Below are 19,872 nucleotides of genomic sequence, written 5' to 3'. Positions count from 1 at the left end.
AGGGCACTCCAACACAAGTCTGGGAGCTCCAGTTAGGGTGAGAAGGAACTTTCAGTCATTACCTAGTTCTACAGAAATCCAATAAAGGGAAGATACTTAGGGGATTCTAAAACCTTTCTATGGAGTAATGGCCAAATTCATCCTTGGGAGAGGAGTGTTCTTTGGTTTAGAGAATTTCTTTAATGGACCTTTTAGTCTGCCATGAAAGACCTAGAATCTGGGCAGGATGGAAGAGGCTGAGACAGGAAGGTAGAATTTTGCTCTCATTCTATTATAAAAGACATCTGTATCAGTAAGAGAGGTTTTTGTATTTTGAAATTTTCTAGTTCTGCTAGCTGATCTGAAAAAAGAAAAGTTTGAGCAGAAGCTAGAAACTTGAAGAATATAGTAGAACAGAGAGGTTAATCTCTTCAATATGGCTGGAGTCTGAACTGAGAAGAGATCAGAAAGGGCTCCTAGCACTGTTGGATGCCTCACATTCAGCTTTATTTTGTTCCATGATCTCGAAAGAAATTTCCCTCACTAAACCCAACTCCTGAGCAAAAACTGTATTAGCTACTGCCAGTGTCAGACTGCTGTTAGCACTGCCTTCAGGAGTTGATGGAGGACTGTCCCAATGATTTGGAATGGTGACGACCAAATTGGACTAAGGAAGCATGAAAAAGTAACAGTGAGGTGACTAGAGGTCATGGAGGAGAATTCAGAAGCACGTCAGAGATGTCAACCAAGAGAGTGCAATCATCTACAAATATTCTTGGAAATTTGGGGCAGGAAGCAGAATTTCTTACAGTACACAGTACTGGATAGTGAAGGAAAAGGCACTCAAAGACTGGAAGTTTCGAGGGGATGGGGTGACTGGGTGACGGGCACTGAGGGTGGGTACTTGACGGGATGAGCACTGGGTGTTATACTGTATGTTGGCAAATCGAACTCCAATAAAAAAAATATATACAAAAAAATACTGGCAAAAAAAAAAAAAAAAGACTGGAAGATTTAGGGACTTTTTGGCCACCCTGCATCATAGAATTCAGACTTGAGTCTCAATGGTTATCTGCTTTTCAAACCTTACTTAATCATAAGAATCTTGTTATCAAATTAATTATTACATGGAACACCATGTGTAATACAGATCAAAATTGAGCTGCTGGGATCAAATAGGATAGGGGTCAGAAGTTACACCCACTTGGCTTTCCCGTTGGATCCCACAGTGGCCATCAGACATCTCTGTGGAATCCCAGCATGTCAGGAACACAGTTTTAAAACTGTGCATCTAGAACTCAAAGCAAGAATGTTCTCTTTAGTATCCCTGGCAGTCGACTCTGAGTGCTCATTACTGAGCCTCTGTATTCAGCTTGACTCTGAGTGCTCATTACTGCTAAGCAGGCATGTTCCTGGGCCAGCCATCACTGGTGGGTGTTCTTGCTTCTCTTGAAATGATATCTCAACCTTGGCACTGCCCACCAGTCCTGGGTATAAAAACCAAAGTAAGCCTAATTCCTCCCACAGAATGACTCTTTTGTATCTTTGAAGACCTCTTACCTCCTTCCCTAATTATCTTTGCTCCGAGTTAAACATTTTTAACCCCCCCCCCATCTATTCTCACACCATTCTCATAGCTCACATACTGTTGGGGGACCTGAAATTATCAATATTGATTGCAAAAAGCAGACTTAACATAGAAAGGGAGTTACCAAAAGAGAGGCACCAAGAGGGGCACCACCACCTACACTTTGAGGATAGTAAAGTTAAATGAGAGATGTTGAGTTCCTCGGGGAAAAAAAGCCCAAAAATGTGCCTCTTCCTGCATTGGGAAGGGAGCTGGAGATCAGTGCCGGCTTCATTCAACTCAGAGATATGTGTGGGATCAGTCTCTAGCAGTCATCCTATCAGGGACATGAGGGGATGGCAGAGGCACTCAGCTCTTAATATTATTACTCTTGAAATACTCCCCAGCAGTTGAGCTCAGAAACACAGGGCAGTAAGTGCCTAGCACGGGCTCATTTCTGCCGGTCTTAATTGATCACATGCATATCCACAGAGCTACTGACTCTTGGACAATGTCACGGAATCTATTAACTAAACATAAGTGACATTCTGTAACCATGGGTCCACCAGTTGTTTTGGTGCAGAATTACCAGTCTATCGGGATCATTTAGATAATCATTGGATTTATGACTAGCATTGGTTTCGGTGGAACCTGCAGGAGTCAAAGAAGCAAGTTTCAAAGGTTAGGGCTAGTTGTACAGCTAGAAAGTGCACATGGCACCAGTTTACTACCCCAACACCCCCAGAAACAGAACCCGGGCTTCTGGTATCACCATGTCTCACACGCATACTGCTGGGGGTTTGAGGCCTGGCGATGACCTACATACTTTGCAATCCAACAGTGGGAGCATGAACAAAGCTGTACTTGAGATACCAGGACCCTCTCAATGCCTAACCTTCCCCTGTGCGGCTCTACTATAGCCTTTGCCTGTGATGAAGCCCTTCTGTGAATATAAAGTGTTGGAGTCCTGTGAGTTCTTTCAGCAACTGAACACTTGAGATCATTGGTGGGTACTTAACACAAGAAAGATGAGGAGTGGCTTCCAATACAGGCCACTCTGGAGCCGAAGAAGGATGCTTCTGATGGGAGAGTGTTAGTGTTTGGTACTTAACACACACAATGTTGTAAGTGGATGTGATGCGGTACGATACTTCAGCTCTGCTGCATTTTATGGAAGCACCTCCAGAAAACCAGCAGGAATGCATTCTGGTTTGCTTCAGTAGAAAAATGCTTATACCTTTGAAAAAGACTGTATCTGTCCAGGGTTGCCAAGTGTGTATGCAAACAGAGGACCATTGTATTAATCCTCATTTCTTCTTCTTTTTCCCACAAATTCCTTTATTTTGACCCTATATCGCATAGAGGAAGCACTGTGGTTTAATGTAGTAAAGTCTTTTCTTCACAAAATGTTATTGACTTTCTCGAATCCTAATTAAGGTCACCGGTACTGAAGAAAGAATCAAAGGTAGACACAAGACGGCATCGGCAACAAAACATGTTTGGGAAGGAAGTCAGTTCAGAAGGGAAGAAAAGAAGTATGTGTGAATGTATGTGTGCATATGTATGCGTGGGGGGGGAGAGTGTGTACGTATACACACACACATGTAATTTTCACACATCACGAGCATAGGGAAAAAAAACAATCTGTGATACAAAATGAAGCATCATTTTATTCTCCTGGCTGAGGATTTGAACTGTATCTAAATCCACACTCTGCCACCTGCCGGCGTGAGTGTGAACTAGTTATTTAACTGCTCTGAGTCTAGTCGGTTTCCTCATCTACAAAATGGCAATGATTTTTACTGTGCAAGGGTCTGATGCAGATTAAAGGAGGTCACACATGTGCTACAGATGTTATTAAACTAATAAGCACCACTGACAGATTTCCAGAGGAGCACTTTTGACAAAATTTGCTGACTTCCTTTCTTCCCTCCGAGAGTTTGTGTTACGTGAGGCAGAAGAACAAGAAGGAGGAAAAATAGACTCAGGAGAAGAGCCAAGGAGGAAGGAATTGCTTGAGGATGTAAGGAAAAAGCATGAACTTCACTTCGCTTGTCTCCACTAGAATAATTCTCTAGAGACCAACCAGGAACTCCATCAGTCAATGGATAAAGGCCACTGAAACATGATCTCCTGACCCCAGAGTCCTATCTTCCACCATCTACTTGCCACGTACTCAGGGATAGGAGGACCACTCACTGGCTTGGCCTCAGAGGGTCTCTGGTGTTTTATAAATTACAAAATGCTGTGACATTTCACATGCTTATAAGTAACCTGATCTTTACAACTGTCCCGAGAGAAAGGCACAACTAAAAAATCTGAGTTGCCCAAAGTTATCACCTACAAAGAGCTGAATCCAGCTTCAAACTTAGCTCTTCCCATTATTGTGCCTTTCCCCGTAACACCAGAGCTACTTCCATTTGATGGCAGATGCTGCTGGTGCCCTGTCCCATTCACCCCCGACTCAGCCCTGGCTCATGTGAGTGTACCAGCTGTCCAATGACAACTCCGTGTCAGGTGCTTTTCTTTCTCATTTCCTTTGTCTCAGGGCTTTCTGAGGACCACAGGTGTTTGCAAGGGACACAGCCTGGAAAAGTAGGGGATGGGAACTTAATGCCCCCTCGGGCAACCCTCGACCAACAAGGGTTGGACAGCCACTGGCACGTTCTGAGTGGTTTCCAGGGTGCCCCCTGTACAAGTGAACCCCAGTTGCTCGCAGTAGCAATAACCCACTCATAAAACATGTCCTTTATTGGCTCTTCCCCCTTCCTGTCTTATTTCCCCCACTTCCCCCAGTATGCCTCCCAGAATCACTTCCTGTGTAAACAGCCAGCACCAAACCTTTATCTCCAGGTCTACTTTTAGAGAAACCCAAACTGGCACAAATTCTAAAATTCATGAGGTTGCCACTACTGTTCCTGCTTTTAATTGCATGACATTCTCACCGAAAAAGTAATAGTGACCATGGGTTGCTGATGACTCAGAACCTGATGGTAACACTTTTAAGGCTTGACAAAAGTGAAGATAACATTCTCAACAGAGCAGTAAATTGCTCCTCCTATTTCACTAAGTAGCTACCTTGCCAGTAGCTGCTCTCATTTTAAAGCAGAGTTATGATAGCTTTGAAGGGGCTCTACTAGGGTGATAGACCCAATTTGTATTTTCCACCTGTTAGTCAATAGAAGTTAGAATAGATCTTTAAAGTAGGATACTATTTCTTGATTCGGGAAGAGAAATAAATGAATCCGTAGTGTTAAGAAAGTCTATAAATAAGATAAAAATATTTACATTATAGAAAATAAGAGCAATCATCTCAAAATGCCTTCTAGATGTATCAACTTTGCACACATATTTTAGGAAGATTCCGAGAGATTTCAATATAGTATCTAAAAATGACCAACCATTTCATTTTGGCAAAAAGAGATTCCCAGCTTCCTGTAGTTGACTGTAACTATGGGATTAAAGTGTTTGGATTTTTAAAAGATATATGTAAAATTCTTAGGTGAAAATTAGCCATAGCAGAAGCCCCTCAAGTAGGATGGTCATTTACTCTGCAGTGTGCCCCAATCCACAGATGCCCGGCTCGTAAGTTACAGAGAAGAAGTTCATACAACATGGTTTGTTTTATGGGATCTAAGCATTTATTTAACAAAATGGAAATTTCTAATGTCTAGCACTTGTCTACATCTAAAAATTCAGGGAAAAGAGACTCATGTCCTACGGTACATATTATTACAAAAGAGTTTGTTATCAACTTAGAACAATTAAAACACCTTCTCTAATGATTCGAAAACATGATACTTTAGTGGAGTGAGGTGACATCTCTCTTCTGCTAAAAGCACATGTTTCTCATCAGAGAGGGATGATGAACACAACCTTCCCTTTGCTCAGACCTGTCCCTCCGAGGATTTCTTTTGCCAATAAAACAGGTGGACGACCCCTTCTCTGTTGTGGTTCCCAACTCGGGAATAAATCCTTTTAATTTAGGGAAGAACTCAAACTTCTAGGAAGCAAAGGGTGAAGGTTGTTTTTCCATCCTCTTGACTCACAAGCTACCTAGAAAGTCAAGGCTCCCTTGGTGGTTTTGTTCATGTGCTGATCGCTGTGCGTGTAGCTATCATTAGCGCGAATGTGTGGGAGACGTTTTGAATAATACATAGCACCCAAGGGAAAGAACAATAGACCCCCAAAATGTGAATTATTGCCCTTGTGAACTCTGAAAGCCAGTGATCACTTGTGCCTTGCAGAATCTGGGGGCTCCATCCCCAGGTGCAAAGTACATTTGCCAGGTTTCTCCAGGGCAAAGGCAGGGTGAACACCCTCATTAAACCTGTGCCTGATGATGAAGAGCAGCTGCCCACTCTCAGCATTAATGAAGAGAAGCCTCTGGTTGTTGTAGTCCAGCAGAATGCCCACCCTGGTGGGACGCTCAGTCACGTGAACATCGCTCACGATGCCGCTGTAGAAGAACGTGTATCTGGAATGAAACAGAACAGGGAATTAAACTCTGGAAATCTTGACAAAGATCACTTGGAGATAACCAATGTTTCAGTTATTAATTTCACTTCACAATAGTGAGTTGCAATAATGTTGTCCCAGATCCTTTAACCAGATCCCTCCTAGATGCTAAAATGCAGAGCTCATCCCAACAGACAAGCATTTTTAATAATTTTGCTCCTTCTACATTAGGAGGCGGTCCCAGAATAACCAGCATATGCCTCCCTTGTGATTTTTCTCAACATTCTAATTCTTTCCCAGCTGCCCACATGTTTTAACTACCGCATTCATGGTGTGTCATTCTTTTGAATAAAACTCCTCTGAGGCTGCCATGTATTTTAAAAAGTACTGCAGGCTTGCCTTCCATAAAATGTATTAATTTTACAGCTTAAAAATTTATAAGTAACTTACATAAAGGCCTTTAAGAAGTTTAAGAAAAAATTTCATTATTTTTGCCCAACTTCTTCCTTCGTATAGGCTCCCCCTACCCCAAACCTACTTTCCTTTTCATCTCCTGAATGTTTTCTGTAGCCTTGAAGCCCAGGGGTGGGGGGTGGGGGGTGGGGGGCTGCCTGTCATTTCTCTCTTCAATTCAAATAAATTTAACACAAGTATTCATTGGGCGTATCTGTGAGTCCGGCACTTTCCTTGGCCTCTGGGGGTATCTGAAGGACCACAGAACGCTCTCCTTGCCCTTTGGGGACCCAGGCCCTCCCAACCAGTGAGGAAAACACTGTTGATCACTTAAACGTGAGCTCCGGCTGGGGCTCCATCGCAGGGCACTGACTGGGAAAGTGTTTATAAACACACTCAGAGGATCCATGTGGCTGTGAAAGGAAAGGTTCCAGACCAGGCTGGGAAGGGGGTATTGCCAAACAAAAGAAGCTAAATTGCTCGGTGCAAAAAGTAGCATTAAGTTTGGTGTTTCCTCTTGGCAGTCTCAGAAGCAGAGCTGGGGTCCTGAAAGCAGGGAGGGGAAGAAATGAAAGATGGAAGAGACGAGGGAAAGGTCCGTGAGGATGGTATAAGTGTGAGGGGTGGAAGCACTGGGGCTGGCTGGGCCTCCAGCCTTGGGGCAAGTGAGTGACTCTGGTGTGCCAGAGAGCCAAGGACCTCTAAGGCCTATGGTGTCAGTCTCCAAGGCCCAGAAGCTTCAGCACAGGTGTGTTTAGGGAATGGCAAGTCGGCAACTTTGCTGTAGACTAAAAGCTCATGTGACAGGGCAGCGGTTCTGGGAGACGGGAAAGCAAGCAGGGCTCACATGACACTAAAGGACCTTTGATGCCTTGTGCAGTGGGGGCTGATGCACATCTGGAAGCTCTGGGGGCTACAGAGAACACAAGGTTGCAGGCGGCAGCGCCAGGGGGCAGCGGTGCAGGCGGGGGTGCTTTCGGAGGGCTGTGGGAGCACATGGGTCTGAACTGGCTGGTGGGAAAGAGGGAGGGCGAGATGCGCCAGCAGGGGCAGCAGGAGCAATGGCCAGGCAGCAAAATGAGCAAGCCCCTAGGTCAGGGGCGATGTCACCAACTGCCTGACCGGCTTGGAGAGGACATGGGAGTGACTCTGAGGACGTGACCTGAATAGGTAAGTCAGCGGCCAGGATCTACACCTGCCTGTCCATCACAATTGCCACTGGCCACATGTGGCCACTTAAATTTAAATTAATCACAATTAAATAAAATTCACTGTCCAGTTCTTCAGTCCTACTGGCCACATTTCAAGTGTTCAACAGCCATCTGTGACACCGTTTATCTACCTTCACAGAATGTCTGATTGCAAGCACTGTTCTAGAGGGTTCTGAATGCCCAAAAGAGCCATTTCCTCAGCCTGTTTAGAAGGCTCCCAGTGCTCACAGGCCCAGCCCCAGTCAGTCCCTGAGTCAATCCCCCCCACAGAGGCCAAGGAAGGAGAGACATCTCTTGAAGACCTGGCTCCACTGCGAATGTGCCCTGCCCTTCTTCTGCCTCCATTTCCTATCCAGCATATCAGTTCTTCTCCAAACCCGCAGTCGGGCCTGAAACCAAGGCTGGCTGCCTGAGGCCAGTTTCCCTGCCCAGCTTTTACTGCCCCCTCTTGGACTGCCAGTGTCTGCTCAAAGATCATCTAGAAGCCTGACTCTAGACACCTGTGTGACCCTGAACTGCTGTACTGGGGTCCCCATGCTCAGGTCCAGTCCCGTGAATCCCACTATTGGCCCAGACTGAGTCCAGATCCCTTTGAGCCCTGGTGGCTACTCCTCTGAGGGCTCCACAGCCCCCTTTCTGGTCACCTTAGTCCTGGATTCCTCTCTTTACTGTGGTCCCACCTGAGTGTTGGCATCACTCTAGAGGTTTGTAGATTTGGGGGCAAAAAAAGCAAAGGATATGATGAAAATGATGTTCTAGAAAAATCTGCCAGTTGTGACATGTAGGAGAGCATGAGGTACAGGCCGCCCCCTGAAGGTACAGGCATGGTGGCTGGGGTGGAATAACAGAGGAGGTAAGGAGGCTGTGACCGAAGGGGGAATGGACAGAAAGAAGTCTAACTGATTCTGTGTCTTCAGACTCTTCCCATTTCTCCTTTCCCATTGTGACATCTTAAAGCTTGGATTCTATGCAAACAGAATCAAGAGTCATACAATTTAGTTTAAAATCATGAAACCAGAAATGTGGAACACAGAGGCGGTGGTCTGCCACAGTGGCTCCCACGGTGCCTAAACCAGAGGTGCTGTATATGAAACATGCAGTGAAAGTACTTGAGGCCTGATGTCTCTGCACCGTGACCACACCGGTGGGAACACTCTTCCTCCCTGAATCCACAGAGCCTACCCTGGGCCCGAAGGAGCCAAAGACCAAGCTTGTTGAACCTGCTGACAGGATATAATTCTGTTCTCCAGTATATAGGAATTTGTTTCTGGAGGCTAGTCTTTGGTTTGGGGGTTTTAAAGGTTCAAGTGTCTAAGGAAATTTTCATGAAATCTATATCTGGTTCCAGCTCTAAATCTGCTCATTATAAATTCTGGAGTTGAGAGATTTTACACTCTGGGCAGGGGTTAGGTCCTTAAGCATTGTGCAGCAATGAACATCAATTATAATAATTGCTCTGACTTGATGAAATGTGACTTTGAATAGCTTCTGGATATAGTGTCCTTATGAACCATGTCAGAAAATCAAACTGTGTCAAGTAGGATGCAGGGAGAAATGTGAAGCCAGAGATATGCAAAATCCCAATCTGTGGGCCTTTTTCTGGGAACTGGTGAGCACCGGAGGCTTCCTTTTTAAAGCATTACATTTGAATAATGCCTCACATTTTTATGATACTTTACAATTTCAAGGCTCTTCCTTGTACCTGACTTCATGTGATCCTTACCACCCAAAAATGTAGCAGATCAGGTGTCATTCTCCCCTGGCAAGATCGATGAGGCCTATGGGATATGTTCAAAGGCTTCATGAATTGTGGTGAGTAGCCACAAGGAGGCTAGTCAAGCACGAGGCCAGGACTAAAGTCACATTTCTAATGAAGACCACCCTGTGAGCATATTCAGATCATCCCGTCCTTGCCTTATCTCTCTGAGACTAACACAGGTTGGGGCTTCATCACATTAACCAACTACACAAAGCTACTAGTACAGTTCAGCAAACTTTTTCTGTAAAGGGGCAGATAGTAAATATTTTTAGCCTTTGGGGGTCACTTGGTCTCCAATACAACTGGTCAGTTCTGCCATTGTACTGCAAAAGCAGCCATAGACAATACGTAAACAAATGAGTATAACTGTATTTCAATAAAACTATTAATAAAATTTTATAAAACCAGGAAGCAGTCGTGTATGGCCTGTGGGCTCCTGTAGGCCAATTCCTGATATAGGCCAGTAAGGGGAAGGTATTGGGGACTCCTTTCCTCATTTTTGTGGACTCCTCTGTGGAGGGGGCTTTTAGTATGACCCTCGTCCCTTCCCTCCACCCTGGGGTGAGTCCAGAAGGAAAACTTGGCCATGTATGGCCTGGAGGTCCCTGTCTCTGGACTATGAGCTTCCCAATGAGACACACATCCTTCTTTGTTTCTTCAGGGACCAACTCTGTCCTGCAGGATGCAGAAGCTGGCTTGGGTGCATACAAGTCTGTTAACAGGGTGCTCTGGGTGTATACAAGTCTGTTAATAGATCTGGGTGCGTAGAAGTCTGTTAACAGCTCTGGGTACGTACAAGTCTGTTAACAGGGTTCAGTATAAGAAATGTCCTTGCCCCTGCATATGAACCACATTCACTAAAATGGGCTTCCTCAGTAATCAGAGCAATAGTTTGGTCTTCATATATTTGAGTCTTCTGTTTTCTTTCTTTGTTGGCTCAGACTTGGGCAGGGAACTAGGATGCTATTGTTAGTTGCCCCAGAGACCCCTGCCTACACATCGACTTGTGACACTTTGACCAACAAGGGAGGACAGGGCTCCAGCGTACCTCTGTGGCTCAGAGCAGTGCATATACCACGAAGTCTCCCCTTGTCCCAGGGTAGCAGCCTGCACAGCTGAGTGGGAGCAGATGCCAAGTCGGTAAGCCGGGCAGTCTGTGACTGTGGTTTCCCAGTAATGCTGGCCACAGGCAGGCAGCTCCTCACCCAACACTGATGGGATTCTGCAGACGAAGTGGATCCAGTTAAGCCAGCACAGGATCACCAGCTTTCATCTCATAAACATCACCATTCACAAAGCCACGCACAGTTTAGGCAGGACTCTATCCTTGGAAACTGCTGGAATTTGACTAAGACACCCATTGTTCATTGTGCCCCCAAACTTGACCCGATCGCCACAGAACTCCACAGACTCACAATGTGCATTTGACATACTCCCATTGCCACAGACAACATGTATGTAGAGTACACACTGCATCTCCTGAGGGAGCTAAGTACCAGGAAATAACCAGAATAGTGGTGGGACAAGAAGAAACGGCACATCTCTGCTTTCAAGGATTGTGCGGAAAAAGGAGGGAAGCACTGGGGAGTTCCAAGAGAACATAACTTGCAACATTTTTCTTTAAAACTTGAAGATAAAGGGCAGCCCAGGTGGCTCAGCGGTTTAGTGCCGCTTCAGCCCAGGGTGTAATTCTGGAGACCCGGGATCGAGTCCCACGTCGGGCTCCCTGCATGGAGCCTGCTTCTCCCTCTGCCTGTGTCCCTGCTCTCTCTCTCTCTCTCTCTCTCTCTCTCTCTCTCTCTGTGTGTGTGTGTGTCTCTCATGAACTCATGAATGAATAAATAAAACCTTAAAAAAAAAAACCTTGAAGATAGGGAGAGGGTGGGGTGGGGAAGGAGTTTTCAAAATCTTCTTTACCAGTGAGCTCCCATGTTTGCTGACCTTGCTGGGCACAGAGAGCAGCTCTTAGGAGGCAAGGCAGCCGGTGAGGTATAGAGCTGACCAGGTGTGATGAGTATGCTTTGTACAAGTGGTGGTCAACAGTCTTTGGGACCTGGCCTCCTTGGATTGTAGCACCTGAGAGGTCATTGAAAGGTCTCCTTTGTCTCATCTTAGCTATTTTTAAAACAGGCACCGTGAACCCAAGCACTTTGAACTGCTGATGGGCGACCTTGTCTGCATGAGTTGCTCAATTCTGCTTTGAAACGGCTGAGACAGCAAGGAAGCATTTTTAATTTAAACAGTGTTAATACTCAGTCAGCACCCTCTTCTTTTTAACAGATGAGAAAATGATTAATGCAAAGGAATGTATTTCACTTTCTCACGTCTTTATCCAACAACCTCCTTCCAAAGAGGTGGATAGCCACAGGCCCTTGCTCCCTGAGCACTGCCTGGCTGCCTGATATTTATGAGTGAATTTTGGGGTTACTAATAAATAAAATACTATGAAACACATTATAGTTATCATCAGTTATTATCTATGAATTCTTACCAACTTCCAGTCTATTTTTTATTTTTTGAAAAATCAAAAAGACAGAAAAGCCCAATCTACTTTTTAAATTTTTTCCCAAAAATAAATAAATAAATAAATAAATAAATAAATAAATAAACAAACAAACAAATAAATCTTTTTCCCCCCTGAATTCACTTATTTGTATATTTTTTTGGCACCTACAATGTTCCAGGCCCCATGAGATTCAAAGAGGCAGAAGACAGTGCTGCTGCTTGAGGATTATTCAAGAGGGGGATGGCTGACAAATGATTCCGCTTGTGCTCAGACTTTTTCACAGAAAAGATAAAAGGGGGCCAGGGCCCGGAGAAGACTTCCAGGAGCAGCTGGCACCTGAGCTGGGCCACACACAGGTGAATGGCAACCCGAGACCAGAACCATGCAACTCAGCATGGTGTGGAGTGCTTGCTTGCTGGCAGCCACACCGGGGCACCATCAGCACCCACACCAGCCTGTACTCCCCCACATGTGTTACACTCTTCCAAAGCATTTCATGTGCTTTCTCCCCTGTGACCATTTTGATCCTTAAAATGGCCATGAGAGATTGCTTGACAAATCGTGAAACAGTCTTCCCATGATACCCTCAGCTTTTAGCTCATTAATGCTCCTTTTCATGGCAGCTACTGGCTGGGAAGGGACAAAAAAATCTGAAAATATGAAAGTCCTGCATGTGGCCAGAACCAGAAACTCAACAGAATGTCATTCTCATCTATTCCTTTTAAAGTGGCCAGATACAAAACCTGGTTTGCTATTGAAGATAAAAGCAGAATTAGCCTGAACTTTTTTTTTCATTAAACAAGAGATGGTACCTGAAAACAGCCTATGTTTTATTTTTTTTTTATTTTTTATTTTTTTTTTTAAAAACTTTTATTTATTTATGATAGCCACAGAGAGATTGAGGCCGAGACACAGGCAGAGGGAGAAGCAGGTTCCATGCACCGGGAGCCCAACGTGGGATTCGATCCCGGGTCTCCAGGATCGCGCCCTGGGCCAAAGGCAGGCGCTAAACCGCTGCGCCACCCAGGGATCCCCAGCCTATGTTTTAAACAAAACCATCTGTGCTTGTGTTTGCGATACAAATACTAACACTTGCTCCAACTTATGAACTACTGTCGCTTTTTTCCTAGTGGTGAACTGTAATTAACCGTATGGGAGTGCTCACGTGGATATTCCATACCGTACCTCCAGGCATGTCCCTGAAACCAAGAAATACGCTCAGCTGAGGCCACACTAGAGGGCAGCTCAGAAGACTCTACTGCTGAGGCCATCAGGGGCCTCCTCCTACTTACTCTGTCAGCCTTCTCCTCTCAGTGAAGCTGATCACTGTCCCATTTGAGGAAATCTGCAGGGCAGGATGAGCCGTTTCTCTCAACAGAAGAAATCGGGTTCCTATTGCAGTTAAGAAAAGAGGATTAGAGTGTTACCACGACGGTAAGTGCTGTCCCTGGGTCAAGCACCACATTTCAGACCTTACTCTCCCCTGGCATCAGTGTTTTCAGATCCACAAGCTGAAGATCTCATCCACGGTAAGGCATGCGTGAATGCCAGTGGCTACTTACCTCTTCCTGGCGCTGCTGGTGTGCCTTCTGGACAAGAGCTCCCTCTGCTATGCAAAGTGAGCTCCTTGGACCAGCAGCGTCTACATCATCTGGAAACTAGGTAGAAATGCAGAATCTCCAGCTCCATCCCAGACCTACTGAACCAGAATCTGCACTTTCACAAGCTCCTTCAGAGATTCATATGCACCTTCTAGTCTGAAGATGCACTGGGGTAAGCTAAAGGAGTGGTTCTAACAGGGGAAGGTGCAGGTGCCATATTGGGACTGGGGAAACATGTCTGGGCAGGCAGCCCTCATGTCTTCTTCTCTTATAAACATCAGGTGGGCCCTCACCACATCACAAACAAGGTATGTGCACAAGTTTTTACTGGCTAAGCAAGTCACTTAATGTACCACCCTCAATCTTCTCCCATCTTCAGGTTTAGGATAAGATAATGATCACCTTTCCATTTCTCACTTCTTTTCACAATAATTGAGAACAGCCAGGCATTTTTCCTTGGCATCATTTGGCTATTTTCTCCAAAATGTCATTGAACAGCTTTATCACTTCCTTAAGTTATCCATTCATTTATTCAACAAACATTAATTGGCACAACCTATGTGCTAAGCACCAAAAATAAACAGTAGAATAATACTGGAAGCTTGTTCATGGAGTTTACAGTGTAATAAAAGAATATTCCCATCTCACTGTCCCCAAAATACACTCAAAACATACCCACTAATTATAGCATATTGGCATTGGCCAAACAAAAACCACCTCCAGATCAATTAGATCAGGGTCTCCAGGAGTGGGGCCTGGGTATCAGTATTTTTTAAGTCTCCTGGCTGATTGCTAATGCATAGCCAAGGTTGAGAACCCCTTGCACCAGAAAAAAAAAAAAAAGAAGAAAAGAAAAGAAAGAAACATCTTGGTCTTTGACTCATCTTGGATCCTCATGCCAAAAACCCAGCACTGCCAAGAGGTTGGGGCTTTAAGAAGAGGCTTCTAGTGTGTCTTCTCTAAGTGGTAAAAGAGAAGGAATGGAAAGGCTTGGAAATAGGGGTGTGTGTGTGTGTGTAAAGGAGAAAGTACCTCTGGTGGAAATGAGGGCCGCTTCACTCTGCTCACTCGCCCCAAATGCATTGATGGCTTTCACGTAGAAAAAGTAATTGTCATTGGGTTGGAGGTTAACTTTCAGCTGAAGTCCTTTAATTCCAGAGAAGGATCTAAATACAAAAAAATAATTTTAAATATAAGATTGTGGGGCCCCTGGGTGGCTCAGTGGTTGAGTGTCTGCCTTTGGCTCAGGTCATGATCCTGGGGTCCTGGGATTGAGTCCCACATCAGGCTCCCTGCAGGGAGCCTGCTTCTCCCTCTGCCTCTCTCTCTGCATCTCTCATGAATAAATAAATAAAATCTAAAAAAATAAATATAAGACCACATCGAAACAACTCATCATATTTCATCCTGTAGCAAATGATCTTTTATTATCAACAAATAACTTATTTTTCCCTTTTGGTGACCACTGAGTTAGCAAGGTAGGTTTACAAAATGGTCATGGTCCACTAAGATTACTTTATCAAATTACTTCTATCTTTGTCAACTTTTCTCCAATATATGCCTTCCAGATTGCTCTTTGAAATAGATTAATTTTGTGGTTAGTGAGTCTCTAAGAATATATTATTTTCTTTATCAACTTTTGCCTAACAGGGCACATAAGGATTAAGATGATGTTAAAGCAATCTATAATACAAAGGATGCTAATTATCTAACTGGCAGATCGAGAAGAGCAGAAAACTTAAGGTGAGTGATGATTTTGGACATGGCCATCCTACAAAAGCCACTAAAGTTATAGAAACAGAAGACCCCTAAAAAAAGACAGCATCTTTTGAGGCAAGCTTAATCCCAGCAAGTAAAGAGAATTCTAATTGCCAAATAAAATTTCCAAAGTTGGGCAGCCCCGGTGGCGCAGCGGTTTAGCGCCGCCTGCAGCCTGGGGTGTGATCCTGGAGACCCAGGATCGAGTCCCACATCGGGCTTCCTGCATGGAGCCTGCTTCTCCCTCTGCTTGTGTCTGCCTCTCTCTTCACTCTCTCTGAATGAATAAATAAGTAAGTCTTTAAAAAAAAATAAAATTTCCAAAGTTGCTATTTCTAAATCTCCCGTGTATATTAAAATAAAAGTGCTTGTAGTAGTGTCTAAGTGCCAGTGGGTAACAGCCCAACCGTTTAACCACATCTAGACTTGCTGGATTTGAAGATGGAGCTCTCTCAACTTGCTGGGGAACTGAAGTAATTTTGTGCCTCTTTTCTATTCTCTTGAATCTGCTTGATATCATGGCCTAGAGCATTTACACAGGTAAATAACACAACCGCTTATTTTTCCAGCCTCCATTTGGAGAGGCTTTGGGGATAGTTACAAGTTAGCCTCCTTACTAATGAAAGAATTCCTAATCTGAGTGCTAGTGCCAGGGCCCTGTTCCCAGGAGATGTGCACTGGATTATGGTCTGTGAGAACAATAGTACAGTACCCTTCCTGTTCATTCTCAGAAGGATAGGGGTTTTTTAATCCATTTATTTGCTTGTTTATCTTCATTTTTCTTTGTGTTTGTTATTAACAAACGTACTGCAAAAGGGTTAGAATCAAAGATTTTCTTCAGGTCATTTCTACTTCTGGTGACTATTTCACTTCTCAATACCTGCCTTAGACAACATTATGGAGAATCAGAAAAAGGAAAAAACATCATTGATTCAGAAAACCAAGCAATTGAACAGTTGTTAAAAGCAGAAAATACATACAAAGTCACAGTGCCCTCCCCCATTATGTCTAAAAGTGGAAAAAACACCCAATGTGTTCCTCAGAAAGAAGAGGGCAGGGGCAGGGAGCAGATGGGGTCTATTTGCGCACATGCTATTTAATAGTGTCCTGGTGGAAGAGGCCTCTGGAAACTTGTCAGGCCTTACTGGTTGTTATTTTAGGACCTGCCACCTGACCAGGGCCCTCTGCAAGTACTATCTTTAGCCCCACCAGAATCATTAAGCCACATATTCACTGACAACTAATTATGCTTCAGTTAGTTAATGAAAAACCATGTCCCATAATTGAGAAAGTAATTCCCAACTGGTATCTAGAATATTATTCTGGGGTGAGTGTATATGCTTATCTTATTTGACTTAATGGCTGAATTGATGGTTTAGATGTACATTCATTATAACAAGCAGTAAAATTATTGTCTCTGTAAGCATACTTGTGCCTGAACTGAATTTACTTCATTCATCCATTAAACAAATGTCTATCAATCACTTATCATGTGCCCAGGCCTTGTTACCCTGAAGCCTGAGTGGGGAGTGGCAAGTCTAGGTGAGAAAATTTCAGTTCCAAGAAGGAATAAAACATACTGGCTTCATTTTGTAATGATGAGGTTGTTAAGTACCAAAAATACTGGTTTGAGGGTGTCTGCTTTTCAGTTTTATGAAGTTGGTCAAGGAAAGAATTCCACATATATAGTCAACTGCATCCTATGTCTTATCACTCATTTAAAGAGTAAAGGTTTCCATGGCATTGAAGTCAGAATACAGGATCAGAATACAGGATCAGAATACAGAAAATGCTTTTAATATGTGAGCAGATCGTGTAGACTTGAGAGATCTGCACAATGCCCTCACTGAATCTGTGAAATAAAAGCAACAGGAATGAGAATCAAAGTAATATGAAATGTAGAGTTTTATTGTTGCCATCATTGCTCCAGCATCAAGAACAAAGCAAAAAAGCTCACCTACATATGTTTTTTTCTATGTCTTTTCATTGTCTGACCTCACTTTAATGTCATAGAAGTCCTCATATTAGCCACATGAAAACCTTAAAAATTTTGGAATTTGAAATCTGAAGACTGGCACCCTTCCACAGATTATAATTTTAATCTCAAAAACAAAAATGTCAGAACTGTAACTGAATCCATATACATTATTCAAAGCATAGTTGGTAGTAGGACTAAGATTCAAAGAATATCCAAACTGAGGTAAGTGATTATGCCACAGATAGGACCACAACCAGTTGTTGGTGCTTAGGTAAGAAGGGATGTTAGCCTCCTCAGTAATTTAACTGATCTGACCATGTTAGAAGGCTTAAGCTAATAGCAAAATTCAAAAGACAGTAAGAAATGTGACTCAAATGGTCTCACTTTGGGTCATTGGTATGGTAATTCTCCCTACAAGTGCTACAGTGCAGTGGAAAAGGATAGCTCTGTTTTCAGGAACATGAGGGCAAGGAAGCATCTAGAAACCCTAACACATAGCTGATTGTCAGTGGAGGATAAGCATACCAGGGAGTATAATCCCAGTGCTCTGTGCCCAACAGGTTTTTGAAAGACTCTCAACCTGCTCGTCTCTCTGTTGGTAAAACAAACATTTGTTAAACTCTAATGCTGTAAAGCAGAGAGAAACTATTTCGGGGAGACCCACTGTCTCCTCAGAAATCTGAAAGGCTATCATAAATGAGACATTCCCCCTTTTCTGTTGTTTCAAAAGGCTAATGAATAGAAGCCACCAGGAGGCAATGTGTGCCCAATGTTATGAAGGCCTTTGTAGCTTGAGACCATTCATTCTTTAGTTTTTTCAAGGCACAACTGAAAAGTTTGACACAACTAGCCATGAACAGTGGGACAAGAATCATTTCACTTGGGAATTGAAAAGGGTCTTTATAAAGTAAAAAGCCATTAGGACCTAATGTTTAGTGGGAAAACACTAAAAGCATTTCCATAAGTTGAAGTCACAGACACAAGGTTAAAAATAAAAAGTCATAGGGGCACCTGGGTGGCCCAGTTGTTGAGCATCTGACCTTGGTTTCAGCTCAGGTCATGACCTTGTGATTGTTGGATGGAGCTCCATCTCGGGCTCCGTGCTTAGTGCAAAGTCTGCTTCACATCCTTTCTCCCTCTCCCTCTGCCCCTCCCCACTTGTGCTCTCTCTCTCAAATATATACATATATATAAAGTCATGCAGTGGCAACTTCACCTACCAAGAATTCTAAATTATAAAGCTATGATAATGAAAGACTGCATGGCAGTGGGGCATAAATAGATGGATCTATAGAACAGATTATACATTCTAAAGGTCAGGAATAGAGCAAAACACAGGCTCTTGAGTGTATAATAATGGAATTATTTCAAATCAGAAGGGAAAATGATGGGTTTTCTTACTGGGACAGCTGGATAGCCATACCAAAAAAAATAAAATTGGATTACTAATTTCACACTTTCTACTGAAATAAATTTCAGATGATAAAAGATCGAGTTTTTAAAAATGGAATCACTGGATACTACAAAAAAACATGAGAGAGGATTTTTAAATATGAGACAAAAAATAAAGCTATTTTTAAGAGATTGATAAATTCAACTAAATTAACATTTAAAAATATCCATAACATATGCAGCGTCACTTAACCAGCAGCGAGATGTCAATCAAAACCATAGTGATCTATCACCTCCTACCTCTTAGAATCAGTAGAATCAAAAGATAAGTAATAACAAGTGTTGGTGAGGATGTGTAGAAAGGGGAGCCCTCTGACACGGTTGATGGGAAGGCAAAATGGTGCAGTTACTATGGAAAACAGTATGGAGTTTCCTCAAAAAATTAAAAGTAGAGCAACTGTACAATCCAGCAATTTTACTTCTGGGTATTTATCCAAAGAAAAATGAAAATGCTAACTTGAAAAGATATCTGCACCCCCATGTTCACTGCAACATTATTTACAATAGCTAGGATATAGAAACAACCTAAGTGACCATCAAAGGATTAAAGATGTGAGATATATCTCTACACAGACCTAGACCTAGATATAGATGTACCTCACACTGGAATAGTACCCAGCCATAAAAAAGGAATGAGATCGTGCCATTTGTGACAACCTGGATAGAGCTAGAGGGTATAATGATAAGTGAAATAAGTCAGACAGAGAAAGACAAATACCACTATTTCACTGATATATGGAATCTGAAAAAAAAAGAGCAAACAAAGAAAAACAGAAACATACTCATAAATACAGAGAACAATCTGGTGGTTGCCAGAGAAGGGGAGGTGGGGGAGAGGATGGGTGAGGTATGGGAAGGGGATGAAAAAGCATAAACTTCTACTTATAAAATAAGTAAGACATGAGGATACAATGTACAATATAGGGAATGTAGCTAATAGTATGTAATAACTTTGTATGCTAACAGATGATAGATTTACTGTAATCAATTCATGAGGCATGTAAATGTTGAATCACTATTTTATATACCTGAACCTAATATAATATTGTATGGCAACTACATATGAATAAAAAAGATGCATGGCTAAAAATTTTCAAAACAAATTTGCAACTCATGTTGTAGATGAGGGCTAATGTTCTTTCAAAAAAAA

The 19,872-nt window shown here is 43.1% G+C and overlaps 1 protein-coding gene across 1 annotated transcript in view; it reads right to left on the bottom strand.

The window, feature by feature from the left end:
* Positions 1-5,143: 5,143 nt before the first annotated feature.
* The window catches only part of CMYA5 (cardiomyopathy associated 5), an 88,010-nt gene continuing 73,281 nt past the window's right edge, over positions 5,144-19,872 (bottom strand). The window contains exons 10-13 of the mRNA XM_055342226.1: positions 14,567-14,700; positions 13,226-13,325; positions 10,476-10,649; positions 5,144-6,023 (exon numbers count right to left, since the gene is read on the bottom strand). Coding sequence (XP_055198201.1) covers positions 5,777-6,023; positions 10,476-10,649; positions 13,226-13,325; positions 14,567-14,700 — 655 coding nt within the window. The 3' untranslated portion in view covers positions 5,144-5,776. The remainder of the gene's footprint in view (positions 6,024-10,475; positions 10,650-13,225; positions 13,326-14,566; positions 14,701-19,872) is intronic.

This window comes from Nyctereutes procyonoides, unplaced genomic scaffold (assembly GCF_905146905.1).
Source record: "Nyctereutes procyonoides isolate TBG_1078 unplaced genomic scaffold, NYPRO_anot_genome, whole genome shotgun sequence".
NCBI classification, from domain to species: domain Eukaryota; kingdom Metazoa; phylum Chordata; class Mammalia; order Carnivora; family Canidae; genus Nyctereutes; species Nyctereutes procyonoides.
The sequence above is the reverse complement of the archived record's forward strand: the minus strand, read 5'-3'. Positions and strand labels throughout refer to the sequence as shown.